The 18,132-nt window shown below is 34.5% G+C and overlaps 2 protein-coding genes across 2 annotated transcripts; both read right to left on the bottom strand.

Moving 5' to 3' along the window:
* Positions 1-19: 19 nt before the first annotated feature.
* LOC116143858 (probable pectinesterase 15) lies at positions 20-1,824 on the bottom strand. Its single transcript, XM_031429308.1, has 4 exons — positions 1,370-1,824; positions 1,107-1,278; positions 351-808; positions 20-262 (listed from the first exon to the last, which is right to left on the bottom strand). Exons 1-4 carry the CDS (start codon positions 1,807-1,809, stop codon positions 55-57), a joined length of 1,278 nt encoding a protein of 425 aa, XP_031285168.1. The 5' UTR covers positions 1,810-1,824; the 3' UTR covers positions 20-54.
* A 764-nt stretch (positions 1,825-2,588) lies between these two features.
* LOC116143845 lies at positions 2,589-13,420 on the bottom strand. The gene is given in 23 exon segments (XM_031429290.1): positions 2,589-2,999; positions 3,082-3,222; positions 3,791-3,884; positions 3,965-4,021; positions 4,115-4,179; positions 5,882-6,127; positions 6,253-6,309; positions 6,490-6,547; positions 6,730-6,940; positions 7,734-7,865; positions 7,868-7,899; positions 8,023-8,075; positions 8,158-8,217; positions 8,292-8,373; positions 8,469-8,558; positions 8,768-8,860; positions 9,109-9,204; positions 9,361-9,453; positions 11,617-11,731; positions 11,866-12,070; positions 12,165-12,236; positions 12,334-13,162; positions 13,250-13,420. Coding segments are annotated over 22 exon segments (2,994 nt in total). The 5' UTR covers positions 13,135-13,162; positions 13,250-13,420; the 3' UTR covers positions 2,589-2,858.
* Between the last annotated feature and the right edge of the window lie 4,712 nt (positions 13,421-18,132).

Here is an 18,132-nt window from a genome sequence, read left to right as displayed (position 1 = left end):
TTTATGATATTTATGGCTTGAGCTTAAATTACTTGATATTTTTCTGAATATAAATTAGCAATCCTGAATGAAAGTTATGCCCCAATCGTCTTCAGGAGTAGGCATTACAATGTCTTGAAGGTGAAGCCATTCATTCCCATCAATGTATGAGATGTCCATGTATGGAGCTGCTTCATATTCCATAAGCTGCTTTCCGTATGAAACTCTATACGTAAAATTCGCTCCTGGCCCATAAGACTGGTACTCTCCAAAGAACACCGTCCTGTAATATTCAAACATAAACATGTATATAATTAATACAAAATAACAAAATTAAACAAGAGCAAATAGCAATAGGATCAACCACCGACTGGTCTCTAGAGGGATCTCTCCAATCATTCCATCCATCAGGAGAAACAGCTTCTGTCATATAAGTTTTTATAAAAACAACACTTGCATAAACTCCCCAAGCTCTCCCTAGCCACACTCTTCCGCTTCCATCAATTTTACAATTCACAAACGAAAACCCTGTTTCCTCGACCTCTGATTCTCTCCCTTGAGCTGTTATGCAACCACTCACCCCTGCTGTCCCTTCCTTCGCTATTGAACTGACGCTGCAATCCTGATAGAGGGATCTACCATTTCCGAAAATGAAATCGATGGAGCCTTGAATGAAACAGTCTTTGAAATAATGTCTTCCGCGATCATCATGAAGAGTGTCTTGTGCTCCATAAAATCCACATCCATAAAAGGCAGCTTGATCTCCTCCTATTCTTAGAGCCACCGCCTGCCCTCCAACATCCCCCGGGGATGGCGCCGGCGCTGTATTCTTTATCAACACAACATAAATCCCACCAAAACAAAATTAATCAGAAAGACAACTCATAAAGATCACAAGTTTTATAATGACAAACGTTATATATATATATATATCGGACAAGGAGAAAGTCTATGATACCACAATGGTATTACTATCATGATATGATAAGACAATACACACATGTCAAATTACCTATTATAATTAATTTTAAAACATAAGAGAAAAAGAAATTCACAAGTGATATAAATTCATTGGAAAGTGGTAATACTTCGGTTGTATTGTATATTTTTTCTCAAGAGGAAATTACCTGAAAGCTTATATTATAAGCTGTGAAATTGGGAGCAAAGATGGCAACAGAAGCGCTATAAGGAGTTCCTCCAGTGGAATTAGCAGTGTCATTCCATGCTATGATTGTGTTGAGATAACCCCGACCTTGAAATATTAAGTTTGTCTTGTTAGCGTGTACTACCACTTTCTCCCTGCCATTTTTTGGATTAAAATGAAATGAGCAAGAAAGATTATTAATTGTTGAGTGAATCTGAAAACTCAGTTCTGTGCAAAGATAATAACCTGTAACTACCAGAATCAATTATAATGAGGGTCCTAGAGGGACTAAAATCTGGAACTGCATCTACTGCCTTTTGTACACTAGTGAAATTTGCACAACACTTAGTGTCAACAGTAAAAATGAGGGAAACTCTATAACGATATATGACCATTTTGAAATGGGAAATGAGCCTATTCTTCCATGTAGTTTTATCACATTTGAACCTGTGCCTCCTATGGTGATGATGATGCCTTGTAGAGAAAAACCTTGTGAGAAGAGGTAAGAAATTCTCAAGACCACTTTGCTTTAAAACCCTTTTGAGAATAGAGAGTTGAAAGTTGTTTTGAGTAATGGGTGAAATAGAATCTGTAGAGGAAGGGGGGATGGAATAGAAAGCAAGTATGATGGAAAAGAGTGAAATGACAAAGGCAAGAAGCCAAAAGGAGAAGTTCTTGACTCTCATGGTTAATAGCGTTGGGTTGTGTTATTTTTGAGATAAAAAAGATTTAAGGGAGTGCGGTATGGTTATATTTTGAAACATGGTTGGCTTGGGAGGTAAGAAAGGTATGGGCCTCAATGGTGAGCTGATGATTACAGCTTCAACTGTTAAGTAATGGTGAAGGAATGAGTCATTAAAGGAGAGAAATGGGTAGTATTTAATATTGGAAGATGAGTAATGAAATGAAACATCATGATGAAAAGCAAAGCAGTGAAGTGCATGTTGTTTGAGCTCGGAGGAAATTAACCATCTGTATCTGAAGAGATTTTGTTGATGATGAAAGCAATGGGAATTATGGTAGTTCTGTGATAATAATTGGCTATATTGAGAAGAAAGTTATGGGGCGGTTGGAGAAGGTAATTGCGTATGGAAGAGATAAACCAATTCTTAGCTTACTTTGTCTACTGGCTTTTTAGGATCACTTTGATTGCGTTCATGGCACCGCCCTCTTCAGTTCATTCCTGTACCAGCTACCACTTTTTGTTGTCAGAAATTTACATTTTAAAGGACTTCCACTTGAATTAATCAGCAATCATTCTTTTGATACCAATTTTAGACAAGCCGGCGGAGCTGAATTTCTCCCTCAAAACCACCCATCATCAACCCAATTCTCATTTGTTTTCCAAGAGTAAGAATAAGAATGTCAAAAAAAATTACCTTTAAATCTACATTTGCTATTTTATAGAGGTGTGAATGGTTTCATTAAGATATCCATAGACCATAACACAGAATGGGCAAGTGTATGTTTTCAGACATAATAAAAAAAACAAATATTATATAGGTATTATTCATATAGTTATAGTAACTGAGTCACTAAAATTTTGCTAATCAATTGTTAAACTACATGCAGAATACGAATTGAAGCCAACTGCAGCTAAATTGGTAATGCTAGATAGGCAAATTGAAACGAACCTTTACATTTACATACTACGTCAAATATCTAGAGTGTTCATATACACACATTTTGAAAAACTACAAAGAAATTAAGTCCCCTTCACCCCAAAATTGGGGCTTCATTCCACTTCAACTCCACTAACGCATTCTGCAGACTCAGTACTACTATTAACAATTCGACAGGCCGAAACTGCTTTCTGTAGCATGGATGTTCCTTTGAAGGTCACCATCTGCGAGCATCTTTTTCTGTATATACTAAGCTGAACCACCACATTATTTTGATGTCAGCCAAGTCGTTGTGCAGAAACAGGAATATAATATGTAGATATAAGAATAACTTACCTGTTCTGGATCTATATACTGGAAACCAAATTTACGAGTCCATATGGATTCTGCTTCTTCAGCAGCTGGGAGTATAATGCTCTTCACATGCAAGAATGCCAGCAGCTTCTCGATGCAGGTGAACAATAATTGAAAATAGCCCTGTTACGGTGATTGATTAATGTTATGCTAGGGTAATGAAATTACTTTATCTTCAAGATACTACTACTACTACTTGAAATCCTAAGAAAGCAAATCTGACGTTAAATAAAACTTCTGTACAAATGCCATGTTTCCCAAACACATACAAAAAATATCTAAATTATACACAACTGACGTGTTCCTCTACTAATAGTATTTATGATATAAGTTGATGAATAATAAATTATTACCAAAAATCATGATTTCCAAAATCGTAATGTTACACAGAAATATTCAGCAGTAAGACAGAGCAGAACATGAAGTCTTCATATGACAGTAAGACAGAGCAGAACATGAAGTCTTCATATGACAGTTACCATAACAAAAGGCAGATAACAAAACACTCATGGACCCAATAATCAGAGATTTGAAAAGTTTGAAACACGAAAATGAATGACATCAGAATATTCCATCAAATCAAAGTAAAAGCTTAGAAAGAGCATCTTCTTGGAGACTAAGACTACAAATCCTAAACTCAGTTTGATTAAAGAGGTCAATAACCATAATAAGTTTGAACCATAAGTCTCACCTTGCCATGATTTATTTTACTTGTTGCAACTAAAGGAAGTTCTGCAACTTCTTGACCAAAAACTCGTAGTATTCCAGCCGATACAACAGATGAACTGCAAAATTGGCAAAAGAGACTATCTCAATATTCTTGCAGATGAGTAAACCCCTAGTTCAATAGAAGATCGTTTCTTACTTGACAGTCAGGACCGCACAATACATCCCCCCGAATTCTTGGCCCCTTAAATTCCTTCTGAGACAGCATGAAGGAGAGAGATAAGCAAGTTAACTAGATAAAAAAAGATTGGCAGAAGATGACCAGAAAACAAAACCATCATATGCTTACCCATAAACCATCGATGGAATCAGGTCTCGTCCACTTATTGAATCAACTATAGGGTCAAAGCAATCCTGAAGCAAATATATAAAAAAAATACTTCAACTGTAAAATGCATATAGTATATCCTCTTCTGTATAAAACTTGTCCACATATAACTTGTATGCATATACATAAGCATTAACATTAAGTTATGTCACCACTAACGTTATTAATCTCAGCATTACTTAACAGATCTAACTACGATTCAAATCTCAGCAAATGCAATGTGATTGATTGCAGCATTGTAGCTCTAAAAAGATATGGAAGGCCTGCAAACTCAACTTTCCTTCCAAGTGAAAATTTACTGAGCATATTTGAGGGACACAATGTTGGAAGTGATCAAATCTTATGGAAAAGCACTCGCTAATACAGAGAAATAGTCAAAAGGCCAAATAACTACCATTTTTTAAATTAAAAAAAAAAAAAAAAAAAAAAACCAGAAGACCAAAGAAAACAAACAAGAAAACTCTTATTGACCACTATCATTATTTGCAATTAAAAAATTCATTGATAAAGACACTCAAAATAGACTTAAGGCAAATTTTGCTTAGGGAAACAAGGAGCTTAAATTAGTCATCGATCCAGTCTTATGGCGGATAAATTTCCCTCAGAATACTAATATAGCACAAATGGATGACTCAGTGATTCATTCCTTCTGAAATAAGTGATGTACATGAGCCCACACATTAAACCAAGGAAAACCCACAAAGCTAGAATTTTACTAAGGGTTAATGCAATAACCCCTCCGAGTTTGATTGAATAACAAAGCTCCCCTGAGGATTCTGAAATAACAAAATTCCCCATTACCGTAAGTTTTAGGTGTTAAAATAAAGGTAAGAGGGCAATTAGGTAAACATTCATTTTAACTTATAATAGTATAAGATTTAACAGGTCACTGACGGTTCACTAACGGCAAGGAGATTTTTGTTATTTCAGAAACCTAAGGGGGAGTTTTTGTCATTTAATTAAACATCGGGGGGCTCAAGCATTAACTCTTTTACTAAACAATAGAGCTGTTTCATGCAAGCAGACTACTCATCCTCAAAGAACCTCATAATCTCAGGAATCTTCCAATAATAGTAAAATAAGGTTCATAAAAATCACCACTAAACACAAGGAATCAGAAAACAGAGGATGAGGACTTTTAGAAACAAGAAAACAGTGCTTCCATTTAAAATCTAACTCTACCATAAATGTAGATTGGTTGACCTATGTAGAATTGTTGATCAAGGAAGCAACCAGGACTTTAGAAAGAAGAAAACAGTGCTTCCATTGAAAGTCTAACTCTACCATAAATGTAGATTGGTTGATCTATGTAGAATTGTTGATCAAGGAAGCAACCAAATGATTATACCCCACTGTGGGTTATGTATCAGAAACCAGAGTACCATCCACCGACACCTTTTTACCAATGGTGCTTAAAGAAGGCAAAGGTGTTCAACCGCAAATGCAGAGAAAGAGTTCTCTTTGAGGCATGAGGTTACCTGCTTAATGAATAATCGCACTATTTCTGTTTCATCAATTATATTGACGGGAAAACACCTTTTTCATTGGTCTAAAAATTAATTAATTTAGGTTCCAAAGAAAGATAAAAATTCAAATCCCTTCTTAAAAAGAGAATTTGGGGAATACTTAAAATTAAATTCCACCCAGCAACTGTCTTATCAAATCCAAAAGGTTAAAAAAAAAAAAAAAAAAAATGCAGTTCCTAGATACAGCACAGCCAGTACTTACATGGAAGATTGCAACAGCTTGTGAAAGCAACAGCCGAGTTTCGGGAGTAGCAGCTTTTCCACTTAGAAGCCTCCATCTAACATCAATATTACTATCAATCTGTACACCATTTTCTAAAAGCTTCTTTTTCACAGCATTCATATCAGAATCAGAGAGCTTCTCAGCTTCATGAACCAATAAGTTCTGCAAAACAGAATTGATCCGACTGCAATCTATGCAGCAAAACCACTTCCCTTTGGGCAGTTCCTGTGATGCAACTGGCATCAGTATTTACATCTAATAAATGGAGTTGATGTCCATTGTACAGGATAAAGGATTCATACCATGTAATTCAGTAGAACAGTAAATATAAGAATAATTTATTAACGCACCCTTAAATCTGCCATCTTATGCTTTTTCAAACACCCAACATGAAATTCTTTCTCACACTGCACAAATAAAAGAGTACAAATCAGTTCTATTGATACAACAAGCAACAGGAGGTCAGACTGAAAATTAGAATTTTTTTTTTTTTTTTTTTTTTTTTTTTTTTTGGGTAAGAATTGACAATCCAGTCAAACCACTTGACGGCTCAAATGCACTACTAGATACGAGAAACAATAGAATACCTGATCACAAAGTAAAATTGTGCGTGGACCAAATCCTGATCTGCTAAAATCACAAGCTCTGTATACAAAGAGATACAAATAATTTAAGCTACAGCTAAATAAAAAAGCAATTAATTGAAAAAGAAAACAAATTTGTAAGGTAGAACAAAATTTTTACAGAAACATGGTATAAACTACATAACAAAGTCATGACACAGTAAAAAAGCTTTACTAAAATTCAGCCTAGCAGAAAGTGTCCACCTGCATAGCACACATCCACTAAGTTCTGCTTCTACGTTTTTGACAATTCGAATGCATCTCTTGGTAATCTGATCTATAGGATCAATTCCAGAAATCCTTCCAGCTGCAACAGCATTGGCATTATGTGCCACAAACTTTTCTCTCTCAAATGATTTCTGGCAATAGTTGCAGTACCAATCACCTTGAGGAATACTTGATAGAGATGCACATTCTGCATGAAACAATAAAATTGCTCATTAGATAAACTCAGGAAGATTTGTATCTAGTAAGACAACTAATAGTCTTCTGAATGCCACAGATCATTAGATACCAGATGCACAAAATAAAATCAAAATATACTTGAAGAAATATTAAATACACAAAACTGAGAAAATTCATAATTGTCTTTCTCAAAATTAAAGTGCCATAACAGTATAAGGGGCAAACTGATCATTTAAACACATGAAAGAAACGTGTATATATATATATAATATAATAATAATAATAACCCTCCATTCAATTCAATCTAATGATTGCAAAAAAGGAAGTTTAGACGTATTTATTTCAATGCCAACTCAATAACACTTTCAACCATTGGATTGCATTAAATGGTGGACTATTGAGTGATGTCAAAAGTTAAAAGTAAAAAAAATAATTCACAGTATCCCAACCCTATATATGGCAATAACAGTATCCCACCAATTGATTTGCTCATAAAACCCCATAAGTTGCTCAAAAAAACTTTTATTGAACAAAAACTTTAGTATAAAAAATGCCAACATTGTGGTGACGGCAAATAGAATTTTACTTGCTAAACATGAACCCAATGACGTAAACTTCAATCATAAACCTAGGATGGGAAGGAAAATAAACAATGTTTTACTTAAAATTGTTGAAAAAAGGTTTCTCACATATAAGGTATAAACTAGCTGAAAAAAAGGACCTGAACTTATGTTAAAAGGAAAGGTTAACTAAAATGTAAGCAAATATCCATTCAATTTAAACCAAAGGAATTTGGATTTTACCTTTATGAAATGCCCTGGGGCATCCATCACAAAGCAAAAGATTCCCACCATCTGCACAAATGGTGCACAGGTCATCATTATCCTTGGAAGAAAACTTACGACCTTTTGAAAGGGATATAGCCAATTCATGGGAGAGACCCCATTAGACGTGTAAATATATGCATAACTGCCAAGAAAAACACAAAAAAAAAAAAAAAAAAAAAAAAAAAAAAAAAAGAGTCATAAAATTGAAATATATTTACAAAATACAGGGTGATCTGTAAAGTTACAAAACTTCACAAACACTTACGGTTTTTTGCGAGAAGCCCAACCTGCATGAGCTTCAAATTGTGAGGGGCTGACCTACATGTTAAAATTTAAATTAAGTCAATATCTGTAATGGAAGATTTGGGCAATATGAAATTCCATAAGCAACAGAAAGCACCTCACAATTGCAGCAACGGCAAATTATTGCAGAGCCATTCTTATAACCCTCAAGCAATTTCTGTCCACAAGAGTCAATCAATTACTGAAAATTAAGAAACAAAAATAGAAAAGCATGCATGATCTTTGCTCAACCTGTCCACGCGCATAATACCCTACTTCAGTTCCATCAGGCAATCCACTATCCTCAAAAACCAATTTATGCAACCTCTGGTCTCTGAAGATGATAAAAATCCAAATAATAAAAGATATTATTTGCCAATAATGGAAAGCAGAACTTTAAACCAGAGATATAATAAAAATGATACGAACTTTGTTATCTTCCATTGACTCTTATCTGGGAAAGAAGTGGGCACTAAAGGACTTTCAAAGGGACTTGAGATCAGAATTGATTTTTTTGACCTGAAAAAGTGAAGAACCATATAAAGGAAAAAGGGAATACATATATAGATAAAACCTCTGCAATGACAGAAAACTACTAGAATAAAATAGTAGTTATTTTACATCCTTAAATACTCCATGCAATTTCAGAACAAAAAAATATCATTTGACAGTTAAAAATTAAAAGGAAAAAACTTGAGTGAAAAAATCAACATGAAAAAGATACAAACTTTTTCGTTATCTTCCACTGACGCTTATTCTGTGGGGATACATGTACTGAAGCACTTATGGATGACTTTGTGATCAAACCTGGTCTTGATGACCTGAAATCAATGCAGATACAATAAACTACATAAGAACACAAACAAAATCCACCGATTTAATACTGAGCTGCAACTAAAACAAATAATAAACAATAGTTATCCAAATTAATTTCTAGTGTCATCCATTAAGTTTCTCAATAGAAGAATGAAAGGAATTAGTTAATTGCAAGAGAAGGAAGCCAAAATCTTAAACAAAAGACATGCCAAAACCAAAAAATTAAACCAACAGGACATGAAAGGGTACCAACTTTCTTGTTATCTCCCATGGACTCTTATTTTTTAAAAGCTTAGACATTGAAGCACTTTTGGAGGATGACTTCGAGTACAAATCTGCTTCCAACAATCTGAAATCATGCATTATTATGAAGATTGTGTTACCTACATCTTCAAAAAACTAAACATATCTTTTACTTGCCAGAAATTGAAGGGAAATTTTTCAGAACATGAAATATGCCAAACCCAACAAAAAAGGCTGACAAAAAGAAATAATGGATACTGACTTTCTTGATTTCTTCCTTTGACGCTTATTCTGTGAAGTGATACACACTGAAGCACTTGGTGGAGAGTTTGAGACCAAATCTGGTTCTGATGACCTGAAAGTGGATGCATATGGAAAAAGGCTCCTCAGATACTAATAATGTTAACTATAAACTAGAATAAGGAAATGTTCACTTTGGATATATCCTGCAACCCTCAATTTGGTTTCATAGACTTGAAAATCCAGAATCAGTGCTCCTATAGTTTGTGTCATCACATTGTATCAAGTCAAAGCAAGAAAATGCAACTCAAGCCGACAAATTCACAATTACATCTGTGTTGCTCAAATTCATCTTGACTTATTGATTTATTCTTTCTTTTTTTAATTAAAAGATGTATATATTCCATTTGGCCCATTATAATATGAAAAAATGAACTCCGGCTTAGAGAAAAATAAACTTTCTCCACTTAAACATTGCACAAATCAAACCAATTATATAGGTCTCTCATGCAAATAACCATTACAAGAATTAGACTGCTTCAATGACTTTTCAACAATAGATGTTAATCAAATCAAAGTTCTATACAGCAGAAATTCTGTAAAAAGTATATTGTTCCAAGAAAGCACTGACAAATGAAAGCTAATCACCAAATCAAGATAATTTTTGGAAAGCTTGAACTACTTATTGCGGTCAATTTATAGTGTATCAGTGGATTGAGTGAAGCACATGCTGCAAAAATAGAATGAGTAAGTTCCAAGGATTTTCCAAGATATTCTGGGTATGTGTCATCATAGTCCAAAGACATGTTATATCTAAGGAAAAGAACAAGTTTGTTCCCTCTTCCCCCAAAAGATTATCACCATCTAAAAAACTTAATGATTAATGATCAAACATAACTCATTAAGAAAAATTGATTGGAACCTTTCAGCCAGCAGACTACCAGGATACAACACTTTGGTTCTAGACTGTGGTACAATTACAGCTTTAGAACAATAAAGATTTTGGATAGTACTTTCGTATATAGAATTCTTATAAAGATGCTTCAAACCTTAATGCAAACCTTCGTTTTTCTTTGTCAACCTAAAATCCCTCTGTATGGACATTATGGTCAACAGTGGTAGTCACTGCCAGACCCTCCACACATAAGTAGTTAGGAACATCCCATGTAGTTGGCTGGCCCTATGGGATCTGAGCCTCTGACCTCTTGATCAAAAATGAAGGTCATACCATTTGCCCCACCCCTAGGGATTTAAATCTCAATGCATAACTAACTAAGAACAGTTGGAAAAGTTGCTTGTACTTGCAAGCTAAGTGAGAAATGTCTAATAGAAAATTTATGTTATTTGTAAACATTTGAACAAGTTTCACCCTTTTCTCCTAAAGGATTCTGACACAGTCTTAGATCTTTTTATTTCAGATAAAAAAAAATAATATCAAATCAACTTCTCATCTTGGTCCTTTAAAGCTAAAACAGCCCACCATGCTGCAGTACTTCTATCAATTTTAAATATTACACATATTTGTATGTGTGCATATATATGACACACTTCAAACCTGAAGGAAAAGCAAAAAAATAACAGTCTCAAAACTTCCTGCTGTGTCCTAGCTAGAAAGCACCAGATAGAGGTTTCAGTTAAACAAAATAAATCCACTTATCCAACAAACCAGTCCCACTCATATCTTTTCACTTCCCAATTTAAGGGAGAAAAACAGTGCTCCCAAAGAAAATTGCTGATGGAATCAAATATAACACTTCGTCTTTAAGTCAATCCAACTAGAAGGGATGCTAAGAACGAACATTGTAACACCTACTTAAAGGGAAAATTACACTGTTCTAGTAGTACTAAAATTCAAACCTCAAACAACACTAGTAAATTTTCAAAAATAAAAAATTGGCACACCTCAGTGTACTAGAATCAAACCCATTAAGTAAGATACCAAATCCTGACATAAAAAAAGAAGAAAAAAAGATTGGGGGTAGATGGATTAGGCATAGGTAAATAAAGGTTGTTTAATTTGATAAGACAACAGGACAATTATGAACCAGTTTACAGACAATAAGACATTGAAACCTAACAATTCTGCACTTTTAACTAATAACATTAAAGTGTACTCTTTTATAACATAAATTGATCATTGGACTCGAATGGACATGATACTCAAGTCCTAGAAGTGTCTGAAAACCCCTCTTTTTCAAAAGAAATAGTGTCCTACAAATCATAACAGATGAGACTTCAACTACAAAGCTGCACAAGGTAACTCTTAAAGATAACATACCTCGCTCTTCTACCAGTTACATAAGTCACGCTGGCTTGAGTTTTTTTTGACTTCGCACATGCATTGCATAGAGGCCCAGGTCCTATTTTCCCAACACAGGTTATAGGAAAGGTTCCTAGAAATCAATGAGCAACCAACACATCAAACAATCAACTCTAACATTATCACAATTGGTACGCACTTGCCACAGAGCAATTTGTTGTTTTGATAGATAAATTGTTTATAAAGGGGGAAAAAAAGGACACTTACCCTTGCATCTCACACAGGAGAATGACTTTTCTTCAGGCGAAGAACTAAGAGCACTTTGAAGAGTTGCTTCTAGCATGGGCAGAGGAACGCTTCTGCATGCCCTCAACACCTCAAGTAGGCTTTTCCCATTCTCAAAGCAAATATATTGTGAAGCACGTCTATACTGTTTACAAGCATGAATCTCAAATTTGGATGGTGGAATGACCTATGTTAACAAGGGAGAAAGCAGTAAATTAAGGCCTTAATCAAATCATGAAAACTTGCTTGCTAAACAACATTACAGAAAAACCAATACTCACTCTGCATCCATTGCACAAAGAACATGAACATAGAATCCCGCCATCTCTGATCGTGCCTCGAAGACCAGATGCCTGAAACTAGTGTATGACCAACATTAAGCCTTACGCTATACATTATACTGAAATAACTGTAAACAGACTGAAAATAATCCGGAAATCAAACACCAACCTTAATACCACCCATATAGACAACTGTTACCCCATCAAGCAAACCAGTCTCGAAAAGCTCCGTGACTGTCATTGGCTTCTTATTCAGTGCAATCTTCTTAGACATTTTCAGTTCCAAGTTCTTTTTGGGACTTGACAATGCACTTCCTTCAGCTATTGGCTCAACTTCTATTAAGGACATTGTTCCATTTTGGAAGCCTTCTGATTGAGTAACCAGAACCTCAACAGTCTCCACCTTCGGCTTCAGCTCTGATTGCATAAGCCACTTCTTAGCCTTCTTTTTCAAACCATTCCTCACACCACTGCTGTCACTTACTGTAAACTGAGTCCCCCTACTGCACTCTCCCTTACACTCTACTTCACTAATTGGTTCTTCCTTACAGATAGGCCCGTCGAAACCATTTACTGTGTCAACTACTTGACTCTCTTCAATTAAATTTTTTACCACAGAATTTTCTTCAATTACAGTTTCAACTACCCTACTCTCATCAATTACATTTTTCACCGCTAAATTACTTTGATCCATAGCAATTTTGAGCTCCTGAAAGCCCTTAATTCTCTGACTATTAACATTATTCTCCAACAATTCACCAGAACCACTGCTACGAAACTTTTTCACACGAGTATAAACAATAAAACCATTCACCTTATTAACTCTAAATCTCTCACCCTCACCAACACCCTTCACAACATGGGAACTCGGTTGAGCCACATCCCAAGTCAGAGACTGCGATTCAGTCCCATCGACTAAACCCGCCGGTTCAGACTCAGCCCCAAATCCACTATCCAGCTCTCGCTTCATGCCTCTCCGATCAAATCAACCAAAAAACCTACAAGAAATACATGAATCGATAGTAAAACTAAAACATTTAGGGTTTACAATGAAATAAAACTGGAAAAAAAAAAAAAAACCCCACCATATATGTGAAAACTAGATGAGAGGCATTGTGAATTGCGAAGTGAAATGGAGGGATCCGATTCGGAGAAATTAAGGTTTAATTTGGGGATTATTGATTTAGAAAAAAAAAATGAAGGGAGGGTTTCTGTTTGGTGTGAAACTTGGAAGTGGGAGGCGATACAAAACTAACCAAAACTGTGAGTAGAGAGACTAACAGGAAGGCGCAAGTGGCAGAATCCGTAATTTAATTAAAATCAAGGGAATGACTAAAATAACCCTCCCTCTAACAAACTACTTTGTGGGTCTTTTGGATCCATTACTCTTCGTTTTAGATATTCCATGGGCTCTTTTGGCCCATTTTGACTACTATTTTACATCAGCAATGCCAATGTCATATCAAAATTTTATTCAAAATTTCTAGTTATAAAATACATTCTTTATAATATCATATATCATTTACACATCGTTTTTTATCCTAAATTTTGTGTCCTAGTGAAGGATTAATCTCAGTAACATTATTATAAAATTTATGGCATCAACTCGTGTATACAATAAAGTATACATCAATATATCATTTAGAAAGAGTTACATATAATGTAACGGGACTACCCATATAATTTAATAATGCTTTTTCTTTTTTCTTTTTCTTTTTTCTTTTTTTTTTTTAACCTTAAAAATGTTACTTTTCATATCTTTATTTATTCTCTTTAGTGCTTCGCTTTTTTCACCGATTTATGATAATTTCTTTAGAGCTACATATTTAAATATTTTTGGTTAAATTATCATGGGGATCATTTATCATAAGAAAATTGATGAAATTAATGTTGCTTGCTTCATATATAAAAACACGAGAATGACAAGTATGATATGAACGGTTCCGACGTCGTTTTAATATTAGAGCCCAAAGATTAATTTTGTATCAACCAACTTGATCAAATATTAAGAGGGTTGGTGGTTGAGTTTAAATAGTCATCTTTTATTGTAAACCAAGTGGTAATGTTATTATTTTCAAGGCACATGTGAATTATATTACTTTTAAGCTGCGTTTGGTTAGGACTTTTGGAAAATTACTCTGGTAATACGTCTTTTAATCTAGTCATTATCTTATTTGGTTCAACTGGTAATAAAATATTCTGGTAATCTTTCCGTAGTAATCATATTTGTGTTCTAATTTTATCCTTAATAAAAATTTCGGATCCATATGCCCTCCTATTAATGTCAAATAACAAACTTGTTGAATAATTTATTTAACCTCGTTAACTAATTAATTATTTATACAAACTATTTAAACAAAAATAGTTGTAATTACTGCCAATAATACAAATTAATTATTTATATAGCCCAAACGAACCAAACACAATAATAATTTATACCTATTTTGCTTAGGGGGCGTTTGGTTGGGAGTTATATGGGATTATTAGGTTAAGTCATCTTATATTATTTGAATACCATGTTTGGTTATCAAATAATATAAGATACTGGTAATCTTCAAATACCAATAGTGGTTACTATTGGTAATATTGGAGGTAATCTGATTATCTCAATTTTCTTAGGTATTATAAGATTGCAAGGGTTATCTTTTTTTTTTTTTTTTTTGTTACAATTTTATCCCTTATTAATAAAATTTTAGTATAATAATACCCTTATTTTTAAATTTATTTACATGAATATAGCTATTACTATTTTACCCCAATTAATTAACTTTTTGGACAAAAAACAAATTGCAGCCAACCCAAACCACCACCCCCACCCACTTGCCGCCGGCAACCGTTGTCGCGGCCAGCCGCCGGAACGGCGCACAGAAGGCCAAAATGGTCGTCGTGCGCTAATATGGCCATTTCCGGCTAGATATCTGGCCGAAAATGGACAGATCATGCCAGATCTGGCCGTCAAAGGCCATATCCGTCATCGATCTAGTCGTCGACAGCCATATCTACCACGTCTGGCCATTTCCAGCCAGAAATGGACAAACGGCTCACAGAGGCCATTTATTGCCTTCCGTGCGCCGTTAGGTTATCGGCTGTTGACGGCCTGCAATTGTTGCCGGCGGTCGGCAATGGCTGGGTTAGTAGGGGTGCTTTGTTGATTTTCCAAACTTTTATTATGAGGTTGTTTTTGCTAAGTTTTTAAATGCAAGGGGATTATAATAATCAATATTAAAAAATAATATAATAATAATATTTAATTAGAGGACAATTCAGTAATTTAAATAACATACCCACCAATTTATTCCTCCCAACCAAACATATTAATATAACATACCCACCAATTAACTAAACACATTTTCTTAAAGATTCCCAGTAATCTTTAAGGTAATCTAACTTTCCAATAATCCAACATTCTCTGAACCAAATGCCCCCTTAAAGTTATTTATCTCACTGGTAATTCTATCTTTTTAGTAATAAAACATTGTCAGAACCAAATGCAGCTTAATTAAAAGAATATATCACTCGAATGTGACGTTTTGAAGATTAATGTTATTCTAAGCTTAAGCATAAGAGAATTTTTCTTTTTTTTTTTTTTAAAGTCAAATTAAAAAATAATTGTTAAGAAAATATCACTCTTTAATTATTATTATTTTTTTTTTTCCTTTTTGCAAATTTATTCAAACATTAGAAAATGAGCAAATAAACTTGCCTTCTATCAAAACTTTAGGTAATAATGCTAGCTAGGTGGTGTAATCTAGTGTGGTCACAAATGTATTAATTTAGAATTTGGCGAATGATATCTTCATAAGTCCAACCTATAATTTGAAAATTTTTATAAGGATTTTTGAAACTTAACCTTTTTAGAAAAAATTAATATGGTTATTTTTACAAAAATTATCCTAATTTTTAATTAATCCATTTTGAAGAAATTATGGAAATTTTCTCTCACGGCAATCCCAATACAAAAATAAGAGCAATAATTAGAATAAGAATTTCATGCTACCCTTATGTTTCTAAAATAATTACTCAATGGTGGCTATTCCATTTTAATCAAACTCACTTGTAATGTTCGTAAACCACCATAATGCTGATTTTGTTAAGAATCTATTAAAAAGTTTTTAAGAATTTTTTTAATACTACTTTTATTTTCATTTTTCTTTTAAGAGCATAAAACCAGTATATTCGTATGATGATATCACAAAATATATAGGTTCATTTTATGTGTGATTTTATATATATCTGTACATTATTTTAGCATAAATAAAGGCATAATCAACATGTATAAAAAGCATATCACTGTAGATTAAAAATATATTAGATTACAAAATTCATATTCATATGGACTAAGTCTCATTGGAATCTCATATCTGTCATACATGATACATAAGTGGCGAGGAAGACTTCACCATTGGCAAGTACATTCCCTTCATCAACTGATCTATGGCCCAGGAGCGTTAAAGAGTCCCAAAAATCAACAAAAACCATCGTTTACTTCACCACAATTATACTTCGAGAAGAACTTCACTTTTTTTCCGACCAATTTGTCCATTCTTGGGTCACAATACCATCGAAAATCTGTAATTTGGCCTCTGAAGATTCAGATCCAGCCAACCGTGACACTTTTCATAATCCAAAGAAGTCTCACGTGCCCCACTCGCTGTGATAGTGCATAAACACAATAGGTTTTTCCAAATTTCACTTCAGTCTTTATAGTGTTACTATGTTTATTTCAGTCCCTATAGTTTCACATTTAAGTTTAGTTCATATCTATTTAGTACTCTTGTTTAACATTCCAAGTTCTGCTTTCTTTCAGTTTGGTCCTAACCTTGTTAAAAGGAAAAAAAAGAAAAAAAATGAAGAAGTTAAATGTAGATCAACCAAGGTTTTACAACCCGGACCGGACTGGCCGGTTCGAAGAGGAACCAACCCTTTCTCAGGTCCAAGGACACCCTAAACCCGGTTTCAGCCATTGACGCAGGTTTGAATCGACATAATAGTATCAAATTGTCGGTTCAACCAGACCAATGGCTAAACTGGGTCACTAAAATCCCTTAAAACAAATCCCTATTCTAATTCTAATTCTTCAATCTTCATTCTTTGCTCTATGCATCCTTCGATTGACCTACTTAGGTCGCTCTACAACTCTGTCGTCCACCCGTCTATTGTCGGTCGCACTTCACTCGGCCTCTGAGTGATTAGTGAGTTTGATTTTGTTAGCATTTGAGACATGGATTAATAAAATTTTGTTGTGGCAGATAGTGTTCTTTTGTGGTGTATTAAGGTTTTCGTGGTAGTTTGGTGGTGGTTTTTGTAGCATTAGGTTAATCTGGGATGGATTGCAGTTGCGACAGCTAGGGTTTCTTGGCCAGATTGTAAGAGTGTGTTTGCTAGATTTCAAACCTGTAGGGACTGATGGAATTTCTTAAGGGTATGTTTGTTAAGTTTCAAACTAGCTGGATATGTTGCGTCATCAATCCGACTGACCAATTGAATCGATTGGACGCTCGACCCATGGACCAACCCCTTGCCCAGGTCAAGGCCTAGGTTGGGTTTAAAAACGTTTAAAAACCTGTAGGGACTAATGGAATTTCTTAAGGGTATGTTTGTTAAGTTTCAAACTAGCTGGATATGTTGCGTCATCAATCCGACTGACCAATTGAATCGATTGGACCGCTCGACCCATGGACCAACCCCTTGCCCAGGTCAAGGCCTAGGTTGGGTTTAAAAACGTTCACATTAACTACGTCAATCAATTGGCCAATCAGTCCATAACTTCCTTCCTTGGATAAAGTATCTTTCGAATCAACTCAATCAGAACCATCTCATACATACACTAGTGATGTAATAAATTTTCAAATTACAATGAAAATTAGTATTTGATAGAGTTTTTAAGTTAATGATACTTTTGAACTAGTTCGTGCATCTCTGCTCTGTCGACACCCTTTGCTTATTCTTGATAGTGTCAGCATTGAAC

The sequence above is a fragment of the Pistacia vera genome, unplaced genomic scaffold, assembly GCF_008641045.1.
Source record: "Pistacia vera cultivar Batoury unplaced genomic scaffold, PisVer_v2 Contig433, whole genome shotgun sequence".
Taxonomy (NCBI): Eukaryota; Viridiplantae; Streptophyta; class Magnoliopsida; order Sapindales; family Anacardiaceae; genus Pistacia; species Pistacia vera.
The sequence above is the reverse complement of the archived record's forward strand: the minus strand, read 5'-3'. Positions and strand labels throughout refer to the sequence as shown.

Coding starts and splice junctions, on each gene's coding strand:
- LOC116143858 (XM_031429308.1), bottom strand. CDS start 1,809: ATGAGAGTCAAGAACTTCTCCTTTTGGCTTCTTGCCTTTGTCATTTCA. Junction 1,279..1,369: donor ATTGATTCTGGTAGTTACAG/GTTATTATCTTT, acceptor AAAAAATGGCAG/GGAGAAAGTGGTAGTACACG. Junction 809..1,106: donor CTTATAATATAAGCTTTCAG/GTAATTTCCTCT, acceptor GTGTTGATAAAG/AATACAGCGCCGGCGCCATC.